Genomic DNA, 24334 nt, shown 5'->3' on the forward strand with positions numbered 1-24334 from the left:
GCACAGCTCATATCCCCCACCAAGTTGAAGTAGTTTTCCCCTTCTTTGATTACTCATGGCTCTTTATCTGTACTTCTCTTATGGCACTTTCTGCTATTTTGAATCACATATATTTGTCATTTCTGTGACACAGTACATAACTTGAGATAGAATCTGTGTCTTTGTCATCTCTTTTTTTTTAAGACATCCAAAAAATTTTATTTATTTATTTTACCATCTTTATTAGAGTACAGTTGCTTCACAATGGTGTGTTACTTTCTGCTTTATAACAAAGTGAATCAGCTATACATATACATACATCCCCATATCTCCTCCCGCTTGTGTCTCCCTCCCACCCTCCCTATCCCACCCCTCTAGGTGGTCACAAAGCAGGAGCTGATCTCCCTGTGCTTTGCAGCTGCTTCCCACTAGCTAGCTGTTTTATATTTGGTAGTATATATAAGTCCATGCCACTCTCTCACTTCATCCCAGCTTACTCTTCCCCCTCCCCACGTCCTCAAGTCCGTTCTCTACGTCTGTATCTTTATTCCTGTCCTGCCCCTAGGTTCCTCAGAACCACTTATTTTTTTAGGTTCCATATATATGTGTTAGCATATGGTATTTGTTTTTCTCTTTCTGACTTACTTCACTCTATATGACAGACTTGAGGTCCATCCACTTCACTACAAATAATTCAGTTTCGTTTCTTTTTCTGACTGAGTAATATTCCATTGTATATATGTACCACATCTTCTTTATCCATTCATTTGTCGATGGACACTTAGGTTGCTTCCATGTCCTGGCTATTGTAAATAGTGCTGCGATGAACATTGTGGTACATGACTCTTTTTGAATTACGGTTTTCTCAGGGTATATGCCCAGTAGTGGGATTGCTGGGTCATATGGTAGTTCTATTTGTAGTTGTTTAGGGAACCTCCATACTGTTCTCCATAGTGGCTGTATCAATATACATTCCCACCAACAGTGCAAGAGTGTTCCCTTTTCTCCACACCCTTTCCAGCATTTATTGTTTGTACATTTTTTTGATGATGGCCATTCTGACTGGTGTGAGGTGATACCTCATTGTAGTTTTGATTTGCATTTCTCTAATGCTTAGTGATGTTGAGCATCCTTTCATGTGTTTATTGGCAATCTGTATGTCTTCTTTGGAGAAATGTCTATGTAGGTCTTCTGCCCATTTTTGGATTGGGTTGTTTGTTTTTTGGATATTGAGCTGCATGAGCTGCTTGTAAATTTTGGAGATTAATCCTTTGTCAGTTGCTTCATTTGCAAATATTTTTTCCCATTCTGAGGGTTGTTTTTTCGTCTTGTTTATGGCTTCCTTTGCTGTGCAAAAGAGTTTACGTTTCATTAGGTCCCATTTGTTTATTTTTGTTTTTATTTCCATTTCTGTAGGAGGTGGGTCAAAAAGGATCTTGCTGTGATTTATGTCATAGAGTGTTCTGCCTATGTTTTCCTCTAAGAGTTCTATAGTGTCTGGCCTTACATTTAGGTCTTTAATCCATTTTGAGTTTATTTTTGTATATGGTGTTAGGGAGTATTCTAATTTCATTCTTTTACGTGTAGCTGTCCTGTTTGCCCAGCCCCACTTATTGAAGAGGCTGTCTTTTCTCCATTGTATATTCTTGACTCCTTTATCAAAAATAAGGTGACCATATGTGCGTGGGTTTATCTCTGGGTTTTCTGTCCTGTTACATTGATCTATATTTCTGTTTTTTTGCCAGTACCATACTACTTGATTACTATCGCTTTATAGCATAGTCTGAAGTCTGGGAGCCTGATTCTTCCAGCTCCGTTTTTCTCTCTCGATTGCTTTGGCTCTTTGGGGTCTTGTGTTTCCATACAAATTGTGAAATATTTTGTTCTAGTTTTGTGAAAAATGCTAGTGGTAGTTTGATAGGGATTGCATTGAATCTGTAGATTGCTTCGGGTTGTATAGTCATTTTCACAATGTTGATTCTTCCAGTCCAAGAATGTGGTATATCTCTCCATTTGTTTGTATCATCTTTAATTTCTTTCATGAGTGTCTTATAGTTTTCTGCATACAGGTCTTTTGTCTCCTTAGGTAGATTTATTCCTAGGTATTTTATTCTTTTCGTTGCAGTGGTAAATGGGAGTGTTCCCTTAATTTCTCTTTCAGATTTTTCATCATTAGTGTATAGGAATGCAAGAGATTTCTGAGCATTAATTTTGTATCCTTCTGCTTTAACAAATTCATTGATCAGCTGTAGTAGTTTTCTGGCAGCATGTTTAGCATTCTCTGTGTATAGTATCATGTCATCTGCAAACAGTGACAGCTTTACTTTTTCTTTACCGATTTGGATTCCTTTTATTTCTTTTCGTCTCTGATTGCTGTGGCTAAAACTTCCAAATCTATGTTGAATACTAATGGTGGGAGTGGACAGCCTTGTCTTGTTCCTGATCTTAGAAGAAATGCTTTCAGTTTTTCACCATTGAGAACGATGTTGGCTGTGAGTTTGTCATATATGGCCTTTATTATGTTGAGGTAAGTTCCCTCTATGCCTACTTTCTGGAGGGTTTTTATCATAAATGGGTGTTGAATTTTATCAAAAGCTTTGTGTGCATCATTTGAGATGATCATATGGTTTTACTCCTTCAATTTGTTAATATGGAGTATCACATTGATTGATTTGCATATATTGAAGAATCTTTGTATTCTTGGGATAAACCCCATTTGAATATGGTGTATGATCCTTTTAATGTTCTGTTGGATTCTGTTTGCTAGTATTTTATTGAGGATTTTTGCATCTATGTTCATCAGTGATATTGGCCTGTAGTTGTCTTTCTTTGTGACATCTTTGTCTGGTTTTGTTATCAGGCTGATGATGTTGCCTTGTAGAATGAGTTTGAGAGTGTTCTTCCCTCTACTATATTTTGGAAGAGTTTGAAAAGGATAGGTGTTAGCTCTTCTCTAAATGTTTGATAGAATTTGCCTGTGAAGCCATCTAGTCCAGGACTGTTGTTTGTTGGAAGATTTTTAATCACAGTCTCAATTTCAGTGCTTGTGATTGGTCTGTTTATATTTTCTATTTCTTCCTCGTTCCGTCTCGGAAGGTTGTGCTTTTCTAAGAATTTGTCCATTTCTTCCAGGTTGTCCATTTTACTGGCATAGAGTTGCTTGTAGTAATCTCTCATGATCCTTTGTATTTCTGCAGTGTCAGTTGTTACTTCTCCATTTTCATTTCTAATTCTTTTGATTTGAGTCTTATCCCTTTTTGTCTTGATGAGTCTGGCTAATGGTTTATCAATTTTGTTTATCTTCTCAAAGAACCAGCTTTTAGTTTTATTGATCTTTGCTATTCCCTTCATATATTTTTCATTTATTTCTGATCTGATCTTTTTGATTTCTTTCGTTCTGCTAACTTTGGTTTTTTAAATTCTTTCTCTCATTGCTTTAGATGTAAGGTTAGGTTGTTTATTTGAGATGTTTCTTGTTCCTTGAGGTAGAATTGTATTGCTTATAAACTTCCCTCTTAGAAGTGCTTTTGCTGCATCCCATAGGTTTTGGGTCGTTATGTTTTCATTGTCATTTGTTTCTAGGTATTTATTGATTTCCTTTTTGATTTCTTCAGTGATCTCTTGGTTATTAAGTAGTGTATTGTGTACCCTCCATGTGTCTGTATTTTTTACAGGTTTTTTCCTGTAATTGATATGTAGTCTAATAGCATTGTGGTCGGAAAAGATACTTGATACGATTTCAGTTTTCTTAAATTTACCAAGGCTTGATTTGTGACCCAAGATATGATCTATTTTGGAGAATGTTCCATGAGCACTTGAGAAGAAAGTGTATTCTGTTGTTTTTGGATGGAATATCCTATAAATATCAGTTAGGTCCATCTTGTTTAATGTGTTATTTAAAGCTTGTGTTTCCTTATTTATTTTCATTTTGGTTGATCTCTCCATTGGTGAAAGTGGGGTGTTAAAGTCCCCTACTATGATGGTGTTACTGTCGATTTCCCCTTTTAATGGGTGTTAGCATTTGCCTTATGTATTGAGGTGCTCCTATGTTGGGTACAGAAATATTTACAGTTGTTATACCTTCTTATTGGGTTGATCCCTTAATCATTATGTAGTGTCCTCCTTTGTCTCTTTAACAGTCTTTATTTTAAAGTCTATTTTGTCTGATATGAGAATTGTTACTCCTGCTTTCTTTTGATTTCCATTTGCATGGAATATCTTTTTCCATCCCCTCACTTTCAGTCTGTATGTGTCCCTAGGTCTGAAGTGGGTCTCTGTAGACAGCATATAAATGGGTCTTGTTTTTCTATCCCTTCAGCCAGTCTGTGTCTTTTGGTTGGAGCATTTAATCCATTTACATTTAAGGTAATTGTCAATATGTATGTTCCTATGACCATTTTCTTAATTGTTTTGGGTTTGTTATTGTAGGTCTTTTCCTTCTCTTGTGTTTCCTGCCTAGAGATGTTCCTTTAGCATTTGTTGTGAAGCTGGTTTGGTGGTGCTGAATTCTCTTAGCTTTTGCTTGTTGGTAAAGGTTTTAATTTCTCTGTCGAATCTGAATGAGATCCTAGCTGAGTAGAGTAATCTTGGTTGTGGGGTTTCCCCTTTCATCACTTTAAATATGTCCTGCCACTCCCTTCTGGCTTGCAGAGTTTCTGTTGAAAGATAAGCTGTTAACCTTATGGGGATTCTGTTGTATGTTATTTGTTGTTTTTCCCTTGCTGCTTTTAATATTTTTTCTTTGTAATTAATTTTTGATAGTTTGATTAATATGTGTCTTGGCGTATCTCTCCTTGGATTTATCCTGTATGGGACTCTCTGCGCTTCCTGGACTTGATTGACTATTTCCTTTCCCATATTAGGGAAGTTTTCAACTATAATCTCTTCAAATATTTTCTCAGTCACTTTCTTTTTCTGTTGTTTTTCTGGGACCCCTGTAATTCGAATGTTGGTGCATTTAATATTGTCCCAGAGGTCTCTGAGACTGTCCTCAATTCTTTTCATTCTTTTTTCTTTATTTTGCTCTGTGGTAGTTATTTCCACTATTTTATCTTTCAGGTCACTTATCTATTCTTCCCCCTCAGTAATTCTGCTATTGATTCCTTCTAGAGAATTTTTAATTTCATTTATTGTGTTGTTCATCATTGTTTCTTTGCTCTTTAGTTCTTCTAGGTCCTTGTTAAACGTTTCTTGTATTTTCTCCATTCTATTTCCAAGATTTTGGATCATCTCTACTATCATTACTCTGAATTCTTTTTCAGGTAGACTGCCTATTTCCTCTTCATTTTTTTGGTCTGATGGGTTTTTACCTTGCTTCTTCATCTGCTGTGTGTTTCTCTGTCTTCTCATTTTGCTTACTGTGTTTGGGTTCTCCTTTTCGCTGGCTGCAGGTTCGTAGTTCCTGTTGTTTTTGTATCTGCCCCCAGTGGCTAACGTTGATTCAGTGGGTTGTGTAGGCTTCCTGGTGCAGGGGACTAGTGCCTGTGTTCTGGTGGATGAGGTTGGATCTTGTCTTTCTGGTGGGCAGGACCACGTCTGGTGGTTTGTTTTGGGTTGTCTGTGACCTTATTATGATTTTACGTAGCCTCTCTGCTAATGGGTGGGGTTGTGTTCCTGTCTTTCTAGTTGTTTTGCATAGGGTGTCAGCATTGTAGCTTGCTGGTCGTTGAGTGGAGCTGGGTGTTAGTGTTGAGATGGAGATCTCTGGGAGAGCTTTCACTGTTTGATATTACTTGGAGCCGGGAGGTCTCTGGTGGACCAGTGTCCTGAACTTGGCTCTCCCACCTCAGAGGCACAGGCCTGACACCCCGCGGGAGCACCAGGACCCTGTCAGTCACATGGCTCAGAAGAAGAGGGAGAAAAAAAGAAAGTAAGAAAAAAATAAAATAAAGTTATTAAAATAAAAAATTATTAAAATTAAAAACTAATAAAGAAAGAAAGAAGAGAGCAACGAAACCAAAAAACAAATCTACCCATGATAACAAGCACTAAAAACTATACTTAAAAAAAAGGAAAAAACGAAAAACGGATAGACAGAACTTTAGAACACATGGTAAAAGCAAAGCTCTACAGACAAAATCAGACAAAGAAGCATACACATACACACTCACAAAAAGAGAAAAAGGAAAAATATATATATATATTAAAAAAAAAGAGAGCAACCAAATCAATAAACAAATCTACCAATGATAATAAACTCTAAATACTAAACTAAGGTAAACATAAAACCTGAAACAAATTAAAAGGAAACCCCAAGTCTACAGTTGCTCCCAAAGTCCTCTTCCTCAATTATGGGATGATTCGTTGTCTGTTCAGGTATTCCACAGACGCAGGGTACATCAAGTTGATTGTGGAGATTTAATCCGCTGCTCCTGAGGCTGCTGGGAGAAATTTCCCTTTCTCTTCTTTGTTCGCACAGCTCCTGGGGTTCAGCTTTCGATTTGGCCCCGCCTCTGTGTGTAGGTCCTGAGGGCGTCTGTTCCCTGCTCAGACAGGACGGGGTTAAAGGAGCAGCTGATTCGGGGGCTCTGGCTCACTCAGGCCCGGGGGAGGGAGGGGTACAGAATGTGGGGCGGGCCTGCGGCGGCAGAGGCCACAGTGACGTTGTAACAGTCTCAGGTGTGCTGTGTTTTCTCCCGGGAAAGTTGTCCCTGGATCATGGGACCCTGGAAGTGGCGGGCTGCACAGGCCCCCAGGAGGGGCGGTGTGGATAGTGACCTGTGCTTGCACACAGGCTTCTTGGTGGCTGCAGCGGCAGCCTTAGCATCTCATGCCCATCTCTGGTGTCTGCGCTGGTAGCCACGCCTCGCGCTCGTCTCTGGAGCTCGTTTAGGCGGTGTTCTGAATCCCGTCTCCTCGCGCACCACGCAACAATGGTCTCTTGCCTCTTCGGCAGTTCCAGACTTTTTCCCGGACTCCCTCCCGGCTAGCTGTGGCTCACTAGCCCCCTTAAGGCTGTGTTCCCGCAGCCAACTCCAGTTCTCTCCCTGGGATCTGACCTCTGAAGCCCGAGCCTCAGCTCTCAGCCCCCGCCCGCCCCGGCAGGTGAGCAGACAAGCCTCTCAGGCTGGTGAGTGCTGTTGGCACGGATCCCCTGTGTGGGAATCTCTTCACTTTGCCCTCTGCAGCCCTGTTGCTGTGCTCTCCTCCGTGGCTCTGAAGCTTCCCCTCTGCCACCCCCCATCTCCGCCAGTGAAGGGGCTTCCTAGTGTGTGGAAACTTCTCCTCCTTCACAGGTCCCTCCCAGAGGTGCAGGTCCTGTCCCTATTCTTTTGTCTCTGTGTTTTCTTTTGTCTCTGTTGTTTCTTTTTTCTTTTGCCCTGCCCAGGTACGTGGGGAGTTTCTTGCCTTTTGGGAAGTCTGAGGTCTTCTGCCAGCGTTCAGTAGGTGTTCTGTAGGAGTTGTTCCACGTGTAGATGTATTTCTGATGTATCTGTATGGAGGAAGGTGATCTCTGCGTCTTACTCCTCCACCATGTTGAAGATCTCCTTCAGTGTCTTTTTCATTCCCCCTCCTTGCAACTTCTGTGTCATCTTTATATCCTCCACATTGCTGATCATTTAATTGGTACTCAGTAAATAATTATTAACTGAATAATTAAATGTTCTGTAATAAATATCTTTGCTTCCTTAGTAATGGACTGGTTGATTTAATCAGATTAATTCATAGCTAATATTAGCTCTCTGTAGAATCAGGTTCTGCAGATACAGCTTTATATTTAAACATGACCATAGATAAGTTTAAACTTACTACAGGAACTGCTGTGTGCTTACTTTTAACCTCTTCCCTCAAACCTCCCGTTCTGATTAAATTATTTAGAATATCACTCTAGAAAGTTTTTTACCTGTATTGGACTAGACATGTTGTTGGTATTTCCTGACCTACCTCCTAAGATATTTAGAAAAGCTAAAAGGAAGGATGGAACTGAAATGTTACTGAGAGGGACTGCCTTTTGGGAGATAACTGTTGCCTTGAGAATCCTGGGTCTTATCCCAACCTGCCTCATAGTGTGACTAACAAGAAATTGTCTTTGTAAGAGTCATATGCTGAGCTATACTGGACACTGACTCCAGGGGAACTTGAACTTTGAAGGGAGATTGTGAGGAAGAGGCTAATAATGCTGTGAAAAACTTTCTGGGCTAGTGTAGGAAAGCTGGACCCATCTATGATGGTTTTTGTTCATTTTAGTATATTCAGTCAGTGGGACTGTTTCATCAAGGAAAGAGAACCCGAGTGTTTTGCTCCTTCTGGAAAGAACCAGCAGGGACATAAAGACTAGAATTACTACTTATTTTTGTTTTTTTTAAAAAAATGTCCTTCACTCCTTTCTGGCTTTTTTGGGTTTAGCTTTTCCCTGTAGAGGGCTATAAAATTAGTTCTTGAGGCTGAGCGTTGCTGGTAGTTAAATGGCCATCTCTGCACAGTATATACATTTCGGATTAACTGAAGGAATTTCACCCTCTCATCAACAGTGTTCCAGTGAGTGCATTTTGTTGGAGTATGAATGGGAGCAGGAGCCTGCAGGAAGGAGCTGCTCAGACAAGGAGTGATAGAACACTTAAAACTCCCTTGATATCTTTAATAAGAGGATTCTAAGGAAGCCCAGTCCCCCAGAGAGACTTCCTGATTTAGACTGGCAGAGGCTATGGCCTGACAGGTTGCTATCTCCACCTCAGGCTGTTCCCCAGCAGTTATGTGAGAGATGCTAGACAGGTCCACAGTGATCTGCTAATACCTAGGAGTGCAGTGTTGTTTTATTGACGATAGTGTTTTCTTTCTGCCTTGTTTTGTAGACTGGTCAAAAGAATGGATTTTACAGAGGCTTACTCTGACACATGCTCCACGGTTGGACTTGCTGCCAGGGAAGGCAATGTTAAAGTCTTAAGAAAACTACTCAAAAACGGACGTAGTGTTGATGTTGCTGATAACAGGGGTTGGATGCCAGTTCATGAAGCAGCTTATCACAACTCTATAGAATGTTTGCGGATGTTAATTCGTGCAGGTAAAGTAAATTCAGGGTGTGGGAGGCTGGGTTTGCAAGCTGGATTAATAAAAGAAAAAAAAATGGTAATACATGACTTATTAACAGTAGTATTTGTTTATCTTTTTATAACCATACAATAACTGCTTCTGTGTTATTAAGAATGGTAAGGTTGCCTACCTTGAATTATATAAGTATGGTGTTCCAGCTGGACATTTAGAAATGTTGTCCTTTATATGGAAGTGCTTATGCCTGGCCGATTTTTATTGCTAAGCTAGGTGATGTGGCAGAAGTAATCTGCTGTTTTAATTTAAGCATTTGGTACTGACTGGTCATGTTTATTTTTTATTCCTTCTCCAAAGAAAAAGAACAGTGCTGCCGAAATTGAGGGTATGAGTGTTTTCCTTGAATTAGTCTTTTTTTTTTTTTAATACTTTTCAGTTTCCTGAATTTGGGGACTCTTACCAATTAGTTTGATTTTGTACTTGCTGAGGACACAGAAGAGAACAGGACAGACAAGGTCCCTGCCGTAGTGTTTTTATTCCCTTTGGGGGTAGGGGTGGGAACAGAATAAATACCTAAACAGTTAAACAAGGTAATCTCAAAAGGTAAAAGTGTTGTGGAAAAAATAAAACAGAGTAATGGGACAGAGAGTAATCATGTACATCTCTTTCCAGCTCTGTATTTGGTAGACTTCAAAGCTGGTAGGTTGAGATCAGCCATGTGGGAGAGTTACACCACAGAAATCAGCCAGTGTTACAAACCAATTCTATAAACTTTTCTTTTTTCTTTTTTCACTCCCTCAGAGCCAGTTACACAGCCAGCACACAACTGAGTGAGGGGCTCAGTAAATGAGACTAAATGAGACAGTGTGACACTCAGGAAGCGGGGTGTGGGAAGAGAATTAATGGTGATTGAACACTGCTTTGTAGCAGTCATTGTACTAGATGCTTGATTTACATTATTTATCTAAATATGCAAAACTGCTATTGAGAACATGTTATCCCCATTTTATTGAAAAGACCAAGGTTCAGAGAAATTGACTTGTCAAAAGTTATATAATAAACCAGGATATTTGATTTGAACCCATTTCTCTCTGACTCTAAAGCCCATGTTTTTCCACTATAGTATGTTTCCAGCGTTTAATCAAAGTAAACATTTTTAACATTCAGTTAATTTAAACTGAGTTTGAATATAACACTCCATGTTATGACACTCAGTGCACCATTTACATTTCATTAATCATGGACATTCATATTTTTCTCCCCTGTGTACTTACCATCACCAGTCACTCAGAAGGTAGGCTTTTGGGACCATAGCTCATCAAAATTACCAACTCGTTACTTCATGGATGGGAAAGAAAGTAATCCTCAAAATGTTTTTGGTGTGGCTTTTTGTTTGTTTTGTTTTAAGGGATGAGAGATGACAAGGCTAAATTCTCCAAATCATAATACAGGAAGTTTACCATGAATGCTTTTTAAATCACGTGTCCTAGAGTCTATTATAGTTGAATGTTTAAAGATATTGGAAAGATAGAGTTTATGCCTCAAATGTAAAAATACATGTTTTCAGAATTTGTTTGAAGTTAATTCTAGAGCTTGAATTCCCAAACTATCTCTAGTGACAAAGGCATGAATTTTTTTTTGTTGTTATAAATTTATTTTATTTATTTATTTTTGGCCGTGTTGGGTCTTCGTTGTAGCACGTGGGCTTCTCATTGCGGTGGCTTCTGTTGTTGCGGAGCATGGTCTCTAGGCGCACGGGCTTCAGTAGCTGTGGCACACGGGCTTAGTTGCTCCCCGGCATGTGGGATCTTCCCGGACCAGGGCTCGAACCCGTGTCCCCTGCATTGGCAGGCAGATTCTTAACCACTGCACCACCAGGGAAGTCCCCAAAGGCATGAATTTGAATATTTGTTTCTAGTCAAAAAGTTCATTCCAGATATACTGTTATCTCTTCCCACATCAGTTTTATGTTATAATTTTTTTTCCTTTCAGCTGCTGAATAAAATTAGGCAGGCTTTTGACTTAATGTGTTTGAACTGGCTATTTAAGTCATCTATGTTTTCTTTTAGAAGTTAAAAGTATCACCTTCATTGTTAATGACTATTCTTTTTTAGGCTTGATGTTTTTGGAGGGTAAGTCACTCATAGTTAACTATGTGAATAGTTGATATAAATGGTCAAATAAAAATTTCTCACAATTTGTATTAGAGTTCACTATTATGAAATAAATTTTGGATAAATCTAATTTATGTGCAGTACATACACAAAGATTAGGGTAGGGGTAGGGAGATAGGAAATAGGGTTTGCAGAGGGTAGGAAGCAGCTATATGACTTATTCTGGGAGGTAGTGACATTTTTGGTCTCAGTTTTCCATGAGTTTGGTTGTTCTGTGTAGTTGGAACTAATGTCCAAAATTCTGTCAGATTTGGTTACTTGATTCACTAGAAAAATCAAACTAAAATGAAGCAAAAGGGCTATATAGCCTATTGGTCACTTTCAAAAATGTTTTCTATATTCCCCTGGCTCATCCCTTCTTTTGTAAATTAAAGTCCATACTTAATTCAGATCCACTGCCTTCTAAAAAAGATTATAATTTAAACTTTTCTGGTTAGTTCAAGTTCATAAATATTTACCAGTGGGGAATGGTAGCTGACTACTTTGTAAAATGTCTAGCTAACATACAGCTTCATGTAAGGAGGTATTTTAAAGTGATGGTGACGTAGAAACATTTCTAGTCTTGAAGAGTGAAGTGAGGTCTCTTCTGCTTAATGATGACAGTGGCATCTTCATATCTGTAACCAGTTAACTTGTTATTATGGGTTAATCTTAAAAGTTTCAAAAGCAAGTTTGACATTTCTGTCATTCTTTATACTTGCTATACCTGTGTTTTATATGATTCATAATTCTCTTGTCCCTTGTAGCTCAGCTGGTATACATAAAATTGTCTTTTATTATATAATTTCTGCCTCCTTAAATTCATCTAATATTACTTAACTGCCAGAGATTCCTGAAACATACTTTTTATTAGTGTACTAAAGTATGAAGGTGCTCAGGCCTAGACAAAAAGGATGGAAGAGTCTTAAAAGGTTAGAAAGGCTTTGCTTTACTGTCTTCATTTTAGATCCAGAATCTAGCCTAGAAGTCATACATGGCCTTTTCATTCAAGTTGGAGAAGAACACTGAAGTATGGATTACTTAGAAATTTAATATGCATATATATATATGTATATATATTTCACTTTAGCTTTCTGTATAAAGTATTAGCACAAATAACAAATTTGCTTGTCTTCTGTATTGACAGTTTAGTGTAATAGGTACTGAGATTTCATGAAGTTTATTAAATCTGGAAGAACAATAATGATCTTCAGTGACAGTTAATCATGCTGTTCTATATTAAACCATTTGCTGACGAAAGGTCACCTAAACTCTTGCAATTAATTATAACGTACTGTGAACAAGTACTTTTATGTGGCCAATATATGATCTAATAATTCATAGTACTTTTTATTAGTTCATGTTAAGAAAATATTACACTGTTATACTGGGCATGATAACAGATATTGGAAATCCTTAGATAAATAAGGCAGTGTAGCGTAGTGATTAAGAATTGTGTTCAGATGGACCATGTTATTTTACTTATTCTAACTTTAGCACATAGTTTAATAGTAAGTCTAGCTTCCCCCCAATATATTCCTTCTTTTATTTTTCTAAATTCTTTGTTATTCTTACCTGCCCTCCGTAACCCCTATCAACTTGAGTCACGTTACAAGTATAAAACCAATCAATGAACTAATACCCAGCTCTGTTGACATTTTGATTAGAATTATAATAAATTTATTATTATTTTGGGAAGAATCAGCTTCTTTATAATGTTGAAATTTTCTATTTGGGAGCTATTTGCATATCTGTATCTATATATATCTGTGTGTTCCTAGTTTTTCATGTCTTAACCTTATAGTTTTGTGGATATCTGAATATATGTCAGTTTCTGACTAATCTGGGAACACTATTTTTGTGATAGGAACTTTTAAAATATAACTACCCTATCTTGCCATTTAGTTGTGTATCTGGTAAAGTTGGGGGCTGTTTATTTATGCTTACAAGCTGTTAGTTGAATATTATTATGGCTTAGACTGACAGTTTCAGCAGTTATGATTACAGGAATTACTTAAGACAGATGATTATTGTAGTCAGGAGCATTAGTTTTAATTCTGGTATTTCAAGAAAATATTATTTAAACCTTTTTTTACTTGTTTATTTTTTGTTTTTGTTTATCAATGCTCTCAGAAATGCCTCCCCCATTCAACCCACCATTCTATTGTGGGTTTAGAATTTTGTTTTGGAAGCAAAGGTAAGAAAGTCACTTAATATTATCTTTTGCTGTGGACTTACAAAAAATTTAATGTGGACATTGTTTACATAATTTGAATGTTACCAAAACTTTGAGATTTTCATAACAAACCCAGAAAACTTAAGTCAACTCATAAGTTCCTTATAAATTGTATGCCATTGTTCTGTTTCTTTGGAGTGCATTTTATTATTTTAGAAATGTAGGCTTCATTAATGATTAGAATGTAGTTTTACGTTAGAAAAGGAGTATTTTAAATACCTTCATCTTATTAGTTGAGTACAAGGAAGTAATGCTACAGGTGAGACCATTTTCCTCATGGAAATTTAGAAATAAAAGAATCAAATTTATTAATATTTCAGTACATTTTGGATCTTGCTTTTGTGCTATTACTTTTCAATTCCTGCTGCTCTCCTTCCCCCACTTACCAAAAATTAGAGAAGAAGAGAAAATGAGTGTGTGGGCAGAATTTGTATTAAGACTACTGGGAAGCTGTTTATACTGTGACCCTTGTAGAACTTTTTCTTGATTTTCTAGAGTTTTAAACTATGAGACCTCCCATTTATAATTATCTTTTAATAGTTTATTAAATTCTTCTTGGAATCTTTGCTTTTTAATCCAAGAAATAGAAGTGATACCTTCTAATTGATAGTTTTTTATTCTTTCATAGATTCATCTAAAAACTACATTAAGGCAAAGACTTTTGAGGGTTTCTGTGCATTACATCTTGCTGCAAGTCAAGGACATTGGAAGATCATACAGATTCTTTTAGAAGCTGGGGCAGATCCTAATGCCACTACTTTAGAGGAAACCACACCACTGTTTTTAGGTGAAGTATATTATTTGTGGTACAGATACAATTTTCTATTTTTTACTTTTATTTTTTGCTAAAGAAACTAAGCTTAATTTTCCCTAAAGCTGTTGTATTTATAGTATGTTCTCTGGCAAATATTATACTGTCACTTCTTTGATTTTGAAACCGAAAGGTATTTTTAAAGGTTCTTTTTTGTTTTCTACCCTTGGGTGATAGCATTTGAGAATATCTTTTAAATGTTTACTTAAAGTTGTAAAACTTGTTCTGAATTGTAGTCATTATCATTGTTCTCAATGTTGTTCTGAAGACCAGGTAGAGTTTAAATTGTAGCAGTAGTTACAGGGTTACCTGTGAATGTTTTATGTTTGCTTTTGCTTTTTCTTAGCATTAAGAAATTAAGAATGTTTTATGGAAGAAATCATGAGCTAAACCTTTAACGCCAGTTAATTTGTTGCCTATATGGATCACTATTCAGACTTCTTCAGTTATGGTCTGGTTTTTTTTTTGGTTTTTTTTTTGCGGTACTTGGGCCTCTCACTGTTGGGGCCTCTCCCGTTGCGGAGCACAGGCTCCGGATGCGCAGGCTCTGCGGCCATGGCTTATGGGCCTAGCCGCTCCGTGGCATGTTGGATCTTCCCGGACCGGGGCACGAACCTGTGTCCCCTGCATTGGCAGGTGGACTCTCAACCACTGCGCCACCAGGGAAGCCCTATGGTTGTTTTTTAATTCATTAAGAACAAAGGCCAGGGACTTCCCTGGTGGTCCAGTGGGTAAGACTCTGTGTTCCCAATGCAGGGGGCCTGGGTTCGATTCCTGGTTGGGGAACTAGATCCTGCATACTGCAGGTAAGAAGTCCGCATGCAGTAACTAAGAGTTCACGTGCTGCAACTAAGAAGTCCACATGCCGCAACTAAGAGTCCGTGTTCTGCAAGTAAGACCCGGCAATAATAAACAAACAAACAAGTAAATATTAAACAAACAAATAATAAACAAATAATAAACAAACAAACAAATAATAAACAAACAAACAAGTAAATATTAAAAAAAAAAAGGCCAAATTCTGAAGGGCATACTTCTAATACCTGTCTTTTTAGCTTCCTCCTTCCCTTTCATCCTGTTTGTCTTTGGGGACATTGTGGCCCGTAAAGTTTAGTGGAACATGAGAAGATTAAGAGAATAAAACATTTGTACAGAATCAGTGTATTTGGATTATAGTTTTGGTCCTGCCACATGTAATTCATATGTTCATTTATTTACTGTATGCTTCAGTTTCCTCACTTATAAAATGAGAGTAATAGTACCTACCTAGTCTTTATTGGGCTGAGAATATCTATGAAAATAATTTTTTCCTTGTAAAATTTAAGAATATATATTCTTAAAGTTATGTGCAGTAGAATCCATTCTTTTTAGTGTACAGTTTTATGAGTTTTGATGTATGCATAAAAATGTGTAATGACGATGACAGTCAAGACACAGAACAGTTCCATCACCTTGCAGAATTCCATCATGCTGCCTATTTTTAATCAACCTTTTCCCCCTACCTCACCCCTGATAACCACTGATCTGTTTTCTGTTTTCATACCTGTAGTTTGCTTTTTTCTTTTTTGGCTGTGCCTTGCAGCTTGTGGGATCTCAGTTCCTTGACCAGGGATTGAACCTGGGCCACAGCAGTGGAAGCCCAGAATCCTAGGCCACCAGGGAACTCCCCTGTAGTTTGTTTGTTTTTTTACAGAATGTCATAAATATATATGAAACAATACAACATGTAACCTTTGAGACTGACTTCTTTCACTTAGCATAATGCTTTTGAGATTCATACATGTTGTTGCATGTATCAGTAATTCGTTCCTTTCTTTCTAAGTAGTATTCCATTGTATGAGTGCACCACAATTTATCTATTTACCAGTTGATAGACATCTGAGTTTTCAGTGTTTGGTGATTATGAATAAATTGCCACAAACTTTTGCACACAGGTTTTGTTTGAATATAAGTTTTCATTTCTCTTGAATTAATATTTAGGATTGTTGGTTCGTATGGTAAGTGTATGTTTAATTTTGGAAAACAATTTGTAAGTTTCTTATATAGTGACTCTCCCATTTTGCATCCCCTCCAGTAATGTTTGAGAGTTTCAGTCGTCGCACATCCTCACCGTGTCACTTGGTATTGACAAATTTTTCTTTTTTTACATTTTAGTCATTTTAGTAGGGATTTAGTGGTATCTCGTTGTGATTTTAATGTGTATTTTTCCTGATTGCTAATGATGTTGACCATCTTTTCATATGATTATTTGCCATCTTTCCTTTTTTTTCTGTTCTGTTATTAGACAAGTGTTTTGTTTTGAAATAATTTCAGACTTACGGAAATAACAGTACAAAGAATTCTTGTGTACCTTTCACCCAAAATCTGTTCTTTTGCCCTGTTCACTATATCATTTTTTCTCCCTATATATTTATCCATGTATTATTTTTTTGGAACCCTTTGAGATTAAATTGTAGACATAAAGCTTCTTTACCCATAAATACTTCTGTGTGAACTTCCTATAAGCAATGAAATTCTTTTATGTAACTGCCATAAAATAATCAAAATCAGGAAGTTAACACTGATACAGTACTGTTGTTTAATCTACAGATTTTACTCAGGTTTGCCAGTTGCTCCACTAATGTCCTTTTTAGCAAATAAAAAAAATTTATATTTTATTTTATTTTTAGATCAGTCCAGGATTATTTATTGTATTTAGATGTTATGTCTCTTTAGCCTCCCGTAATTTGGAACAGTTTTTCAGTCTTTATCTGTTATGATTTTAGCATCTTTGAAGAGTTCAGGCCATTTATTTTGTAGAATGTCTTTCAATTTGGGTTTGTCTGATGTTTTTTCTTGATAAAGTACAGGTTATACATTTCTCCAGGAATACCACAGAAGTGAAATGGTATCTTAGTGCATCTTATCAGGAAGAAAATGATCCATTACTGGTGATGTTAATTTATAAAAGTGTTTTAAATATGTGATATATACTATTATGAAGATGTTTCATGGAAGCCTTGCTGTAATATGGTAACTTTTTATGTAAAGTTTACATAAAGTTTATATGTAACTTTTTATGTAAAGTTTCTTTTTTTTTTTTTACTACATCCACATTTAACCCACTTCAGATATTCTGTACAACTACATAGTAAGCTTAAGCTTTCATTGAAGCCGTGCTAAGTGCAATCTCTATTCTAGTTATCTTCAAGGAATCTAACATAGAGGCGTGAACAAAAGGAATTAAGTCCTGTAAAAGAGTTAGAAATAACGTGTTCAGGGTATTAAAGGAGGGAAAAATAAGTCACCCTGGGATGACAGAGGAAGATATCATGTGCAGAGTACTGTATTAATAGTAACAGCAAAATTTATTAAGCAGAGAATGTGTACCAAACCCTGTGTCAGATGTTTTACATGAATTACCTTGTTTAATTTTCACCATGATTCTATGACATATGTACTATTATTATTTCTACTATCACAGATGAGGAAGTGTGAAAACACTGTATTTAGGATCAGAAGTTCTGTATTTAAGTTTTGATCTTTCTACTGTCTGTGTATTGGTTAGAATAGCATTTCCTGAATTGATTCAGTGAGCTATTAATAGATGTTCATTGACAGAAGTATTCCTGATCAACATATGTTTGGGAAATGCTATGTTCTGTATTCCCCAGTGTAGAAAAACAAAAATTAGTAGCCATGTAGCTTTATGTGTCCACCTAGTCTGCAGTATCCTCTGTACTCTATGTTATCCTGTGTTAGTATTTTCATAGTTCTTATCACTGGCTGCAATTATTTTATTTATTTGCTACTTTATTTATTGACTCCTCTCACTAGAAAGAATGTTCCATGAGAGCAGGGATTTTATTTATCTTGTTCACTGTTGTAACTCCCAAACTCAGATCAGTGTCTGGTATATGGTAGGCATGCAGTAAATTATTTGTTGAATGAAAGAATGAAGGTCTCTGAAATAGCTTCTTATAAAATATCACTTATTTTTTTTAAATATCACTTATGTTAACTTTAATCCAGCATTTTGAAATGCATTTGACCTTAATATTATTTTTATTTGTGGAACACTTGGGACTATCTCAAAAAACATTAATATTCCATGGGACTATTTGAGAAATGCTAGCTTGATCACTTAGTTTACAGTTTCAAAATATAATAGTCCCATTTACTAAATTCAGCATCGTGCTTACTTATTATATAACTATTTGGAGAATATTAGAGATGCAGAGTTTTTAGTGATTTATATTTCAGGATATACTTGCTGTTTTTTATGTTAATGAAGGAAGAGTTGCCAGGATAATTCACACCAGTGAAAAACTTTAAATCACTTATTTTTAGTAATAGGATTTATTTAGTTTCTTTGGCAGCAAACTACCATCCTAATTATGTTTTGTACTGGCTAATACAAAAAATATTTTGACTCAAGCAGAGAGTTTAAGCCCAAGGATATATAGTACATAGAGTACTCAGCATGCTCAAGTACTGCATCAATTGTATTAGGTCCTTGTTTGGAAGTAGAGGGTTTTTGTTTATTTATTTATTTATTTATTTTTGGCTGTGTTGGGTCTTCGTTTCTGTGCGAGGGCTTTCTCTAGTTGCGGTGGGCGGGGGCCACTCTTCATCGCGGTGCGCGGGCCTCTCACTGTCGTGGCCTCTCTTGTTGCGGAGCACAAGCTCCAGACGTGCAGGCTCAGTAGTTGTGGCTCACGGGCCTAGTTGCTCTGTGGCATGTGGGATCTTCCCAGACCAGGGCTCGAACCCGTGTGTCCCCTGCATTGGCAGGCAGATTCTCAACCACTGTACCACCAGTGAAGCCCGGAAGTAGAGTACTTTTTAAAAAGGAAAAGTACAGGCTGAGCTTTTGCAAAAACATAGTAACAAAGAATGGATATGTGACTCTTCACTTAGGTGTTTTGTGTAGTTAGGTGTTGTGGGCTCTAGTGTCTGCTCTGACCCATAAATAATATGACAAACTTTAGCAATGTGCTTTACTTACCTGTATATTTCTCCCTCTTTTAAATAACCATAGTGATCTGTGTTTCCATCTATAATGGAAGAGGTTTTTTTATTAAAACAAAATCCAGAACACTTCAAGGTTTGCACCAAGCTATAGATGATAATCTCTAGGTAAGGAAGAGTGGTTGGACCACCTGGACTTAAAGTGAGAAAAGAGGACTGCCCGTCTAGTATAGCTTCTTTCCCCATCTGTAGCTTTATCTTTCCAAACTGTTCATTGCTGAAACTTTGGAGTATGTTACCCCTCCCCGCAAGGGAAGCTATATTCCCTTGCATGTTGTAGTACCTATCCTGTGGCCCAGTTAACACCTAAACTGGGGGATCAAGGGATAGGAAATGAATACAGAACTATGGAAACTTTCAGGTGACTGCAAAAGTCATCAACATCAGTGGTGTGTCATTATGATTGAACTAAAGGCTAAATGCAGACAGTTAGAAAATTTACTACTCCACTGTTTATAGTGGGAATATCTTTCCTACACAGAACTCACCAAGATTTTCATAAAATGGAGTTTGGAAGGAAGCTTTTCAGTTCAATGACAGTAAGAATTAAAATGAGAAAATCCCACAAATTCAGGAAACTTCTCCTCCATATCTTTCCACGTGAAAATTGTTCTTATAGAACATCATTTGCTAACATGCAATTTAAAGTTTATGTTTAACAAGGAGTCTACCTCTTATTTCCTTTCTTTACTGTTGTCTTCTCTCTCCACTCCCCTTCCCTTGCCTTGCCTTATAAATGCATACACAGTAAATATTCTAAGGATAGATTTGTAAAAACTGCTTTGGAAATATGAATACCATTATTTATAAATATAGTAGATTTAAGTGAAAATATAGCTGATTATATAGGAAATAGATTTTATTTTGCTATATTTAAAACAACACTGATAAATTGGAGGCTCAAATCCAACCCAGTGCAACCTCACAGAACAATTTCTATGAGAACTGCACAGCATGCTCTTTTGGCTTTTGATGGATTATTTTTCATTTTTTGTTCTTCTGAGTCTCTGCTTAGTCTGTGTAACCTTCAACGTTAAACATAGCTGTAATGTTTATTAGGAACAAAGTTTTTTATAAGCAGTGTTATGTGAGGCCGCCTATTTCAATATTGAATTGTAAAATATGTCATACTTTAGCTCGTGTGGCCTATCCTTCAACTCAGACTCTGTTGATATATTCCAGAGTTGAACAAACCAACCTGTATTTCACTTTTCACTAGTATTTTCATGGATTAGTGATCATTCATAGAGTTATTTTTTGAGGTGCTATGAACTTTGAGGTGTAGCATTCATATATTTGATATGTATTATATTAATTAAACTTAATCTTTGGAGTTATTTTTAGATCTTTCAATGGAAAGATTAATCATCTTCCTTAAGGATTATAACTTAAGCATTTTTATTTGAGGACATGTTCTTGAAAATAGGAGTTTGAGTTTTCTCAGGTCTGAAGTATGGCTGTTCACTAAAAAGTTACATTTTTTAAATGTTAATTTCATGTTCTATTTACTTTCTTGATGTAACTTTTTATTATTTTATATCATACTCTTCAATGCTTTAAGACTGTATCTTTTCATTCCTTAAGATAAGCAGTTTGAAGCTAGTATATTTATTATCTTTCTTGTGTTACCTTCGTATAATTAAATGTATTTACGCCATCTGTCATTTTATTAGTCATGTTTGATTGATAGAATTAAACTTCTGGCTTTTAAAAATGAAGAAATCAATATCCCTGTATTCTCCTGTGTAACTCTTTTTCTTTTTTCTGTCCTTTGCCAAATTTTGTTAGTTATATTGTATTAACGTTGTCAGTGGAAATAACATTTTGCATCTTATTCTGGCATCTTAATACCTTCATTTTATTTTATTCTTATAGCTATGTGGTTCAGTAGCTTAGAAGTTTATCATCAGTTATTTTGCCATGGTTTTTCCAGTCTTGTTTGGTTAACTAAATTCTTCCTTTAACAGAGTCCTCTGAAAGGACCCATGGGAATAATGTTCCTTGAGTTCTTGCATGTTCATAATTGAATAATTAATTAAATTAAATTAATGAATTAATTTACTTTTTGGCCATACCACGCTGCAGCTTGTGGTATCTTAGTTCCTCAACTATGGATTGAACCCAGGCCCTTGCAGTGAGAGTGCAGGGTCCTAAACACTGGAGTGGTCCTTGGGATGAGGGATGTTTTGCCACATACTTTTTCTTTGATAGGGACTCCTCAGTGTAATGATCTGTTTCTCTAAGCCATACTGTGGAGATCATACAGAGGTGGCTCCTATAAGGAAACTACTGCTATATGAGTACTTCAAAAACGTGAATTGGATAATTACAGAAAGTGGTAGAATTCACTTTTCTAGCTCTGCTATCTAAATCAAACGTTTCTTTGACTCTGTTGGTGGGGAGACTTATGGAAAAATGATAAGGTTTTTGTCTTCTAAGACTTTCATGTGATTGAAAGATGTGTTTTTCTGGATATGATCTCTGATGGCTAATTGCCCATTTGACTTCTTTCTGTCAGAAACAGAGACATGTCAGTGGCAACATGTAGAATTAGATTGGGGTACTGACCACAATCTTTCTGTTATATTCCTAACATAATGAATTTTGTCCATTTGGTCATGGTTTTTACCATCAGTATACATCTTTAAGATTGTTAGTCGTTGGGCAGACACGAGGTCCTTTGTAAGAAAGAAGTGTAACTTTTCATTACAATTTTAGAAAAAAATTTTCTAAGTAGCAATCAAATACTACATTTCAGACTAAGGATTCATGGCCAAGACACATTATAGAAATATATCTGTATATATAGGGAGAGTGGTTTGAAATTATGATATATGTCTTTGATGGGAAAGCCTTACTTTATAACCATTCTGATTATAAATTTTAATTATGAAATAAATAACTGTGGGTAGTCCTACTTATCCAGTGACATTCTTGAAATAATTCTCCATCCTTGCCAGTCATTTTGTCAGAGTGAAAAGTTGAAACTAACATATGCTGTCAGTGGAGTTAGTATAGTACTTTAATAGTTCTCCTGTCCTGGGTATAGGTAAAGTCTTAGAAAAACATAAAATCTGAGGTGACATAGAATAAATTCAAAACACTAGAAAAAAAATCACTTGTCATTGCAGTCTAGTTTCTTTTCTAGTGCCACCAGATGTCAGTGTAACCACAGGACCAAAGAAATACACGGTAGATAAAATGGCTACGAACATTCTTTTTTGCTTTGTGAAAGAGGTAGGGAAAAAAGTTTTATTCAAATTAGATATACAATGGGAAGATTATTTTATCAGTGAATTGTAGAGGAAAATGAAGTGCATAATGGAGAATAGAGTACATGTAGAATTTAAGAAGCATAGATACAGTTAAAAATTCATATATAAATCAAATGTACTAATAGAATACATAGGTGATCTCTGAGGCCCTCAGAAATCACCAACCTGTTGCTATAACTAGAGAAGATGGACAGCCTGTGGTTAAACTGTTCATTACAGCCTTACTGACTGTGATGTTTCTCAGTAGAACTACTGTCACAATCTGAGCCTCAAGATGAAAGAGTATATTCTAGCTTATAGATGTAAAACTCAGCTCACTGCAATTTGCATTTGGTACAGAACTTGTCTGCAGTAATTCCCTAGAACATAAAGTCACATTAGGCATTTTTCCAAAAGAGCATTCAGTAGGATAATTGCATTTTAAAAAATCCCTCCTTTAGAAATTTATTGTTTAATGAGTGCTGCATTAAATAATGATCATTGTTTACTATTTTTAGTTAGAGTTTAGTACTGCTAGTTAGATTTATTACTTACATGTATGTATAGCTCTGCCATATTTCTCCCAGATGAGAATCCTATGTTGAGTCCATGTCTTCATGAAATCTTCATGTGGGGCTTGTGACTGCACTCAGTGTGCTACATGCCTCAACTGAGTTTTGATTTTGGTTAGAAGTTATATGTGGGTCAGCAGCTGCTTCTACTTCCTTGATTTCTCCTTTTCAACAATATTTTGTTATTCAGGTTATGTTATCCCAGATTACTTCTTTTTCCCTCTTAAATATAGGAAATGGAAAGATGTGTTTCTTCAAAAATATAAATGTCTCCCTAGAAATTATTGCAGGTAATGATGTTCTCATATCATTTTTACTTTGTTAGACTTTTGATGTTACAGGTTTCTTCAGCACAATAACCTGACCTGTTGTGGGAGGGGCAGTGTCCCTGCCATCAGAGCTTTTGGTTTTTCTTTTCTGCTGTCTCAGCTAGAGTCTTACAGACAATACCTGTTTGGATTGAAGGGAGGAAAGCCTTTCTCCCATCTTTGTGTGTACCCCAGACACTTTGAGCTCTGTCTTCCAAATGGGGTGTTTTATTTCATGTTTATTCTTTATCCTTGGGCTCTGGTCTCTGTTCAATGCCAGTGTAATACCAGATCCTATGATTCTGCTTTCTTTTTCTCTCTGGGAATCCACAGTACTTTTCCAGGTTCCAGAATTACTCATTTCCTTTCTGTCCTTGAACACCTGCCCCAAACCATAGGAGCCACAACTAATGGCCTGGCTCCCTGTCCTCATTGCCAGGCATGTATCTTGGAGATAGATATGCCTAGTATTCTAGGTTAAATTCCAATTTAGTTAAATTCTAAACTCTAGACCAGAGCCGTCCAATAGAATTCGGAAGTGTCCTAAATCTGTACCGTCCAGTCACTAGCCAAGTGTGGCTCTTGAGCACTTCAAATGAAGCTAGTTTGATTGAGGTACTCAAATTTTCATTTAATTTAATTTTAATTAATTAGATTTAAATAGCCACATATGGCCACTGGCTTCTGTATCAGAGAGCACAGCTCTTTGTATACCCTTAACTGAGCTGTAGTCTTCTTCTATCTTTGAAATGTTGGCCTCCTTTGCCGTAGCATGCGGTACTAGATGGGTCCCATGTAGAGAGGTGAGGGAGCAAAGAAACACCAGCTTAGCCAATCAGCTTGCTTATCAGTGGGATGGTTGAAATTGCAGCTGAATTTCCCTCATTATCCTCAGTTGATTAGGTGATTATCAGACTCACGCTCCAGTCTAAGGAAATGTCTTTAGGTCTCTGCAAACTTGGACAAGAAGTGGAAGGAAAAGAAAGAGCATAAAAGTTCTGTATAAGCGGCATCTGCCTATAGACC

General features: G+C 36.7%; 1 protein-coding gene across 3 annotated transcripts in view; it reads left to right on the plus strand.

Moving 5' to 3' along the window:
• The window catches only part of ASB3 (ankyrin repeat and SOCS box containing 3), a 94145-nt gene that overhangs the window by 24479 nt on the left and 45332 nt on the right, over nt 1-24334 (plus strand). For all 3 annotated transcript variants that reach the window (XM_022597301.2, XM_089923187.1, XM_089923186.1), the window contains 2 exons: nt 8772-8980; nt 13982-14140. In XM_022597301.2, coding sequence (XP_022453009.1) covers nt 8785-8980; nt 13982-14140 — 355 coding nt within the window. In that variant the 5' untranslated portion in view covers nt 8772-8784. The remainder of the gene's footprint in view (nt 1-8771; nt 8981-13981; nt 14141-24334) is intronic.

Source organism: Delphinapterus leucas, chromosome 13, assembly GCF_059928025.1.
Source record: "Delphinapterus leucas isolate spDelLeu-1000000601 "Yukka" chromosome 13, BTC_Dleu_Yukka2, whole genome shotgun sequence".
NCBI classification, from domain to species: domain Eukaryota; kingdom Metazoa; phylum Chordata; class Mammalia; order Artiodactyla; family Monodontidae; genus Delphinapterus; species Delphinapterus leucas.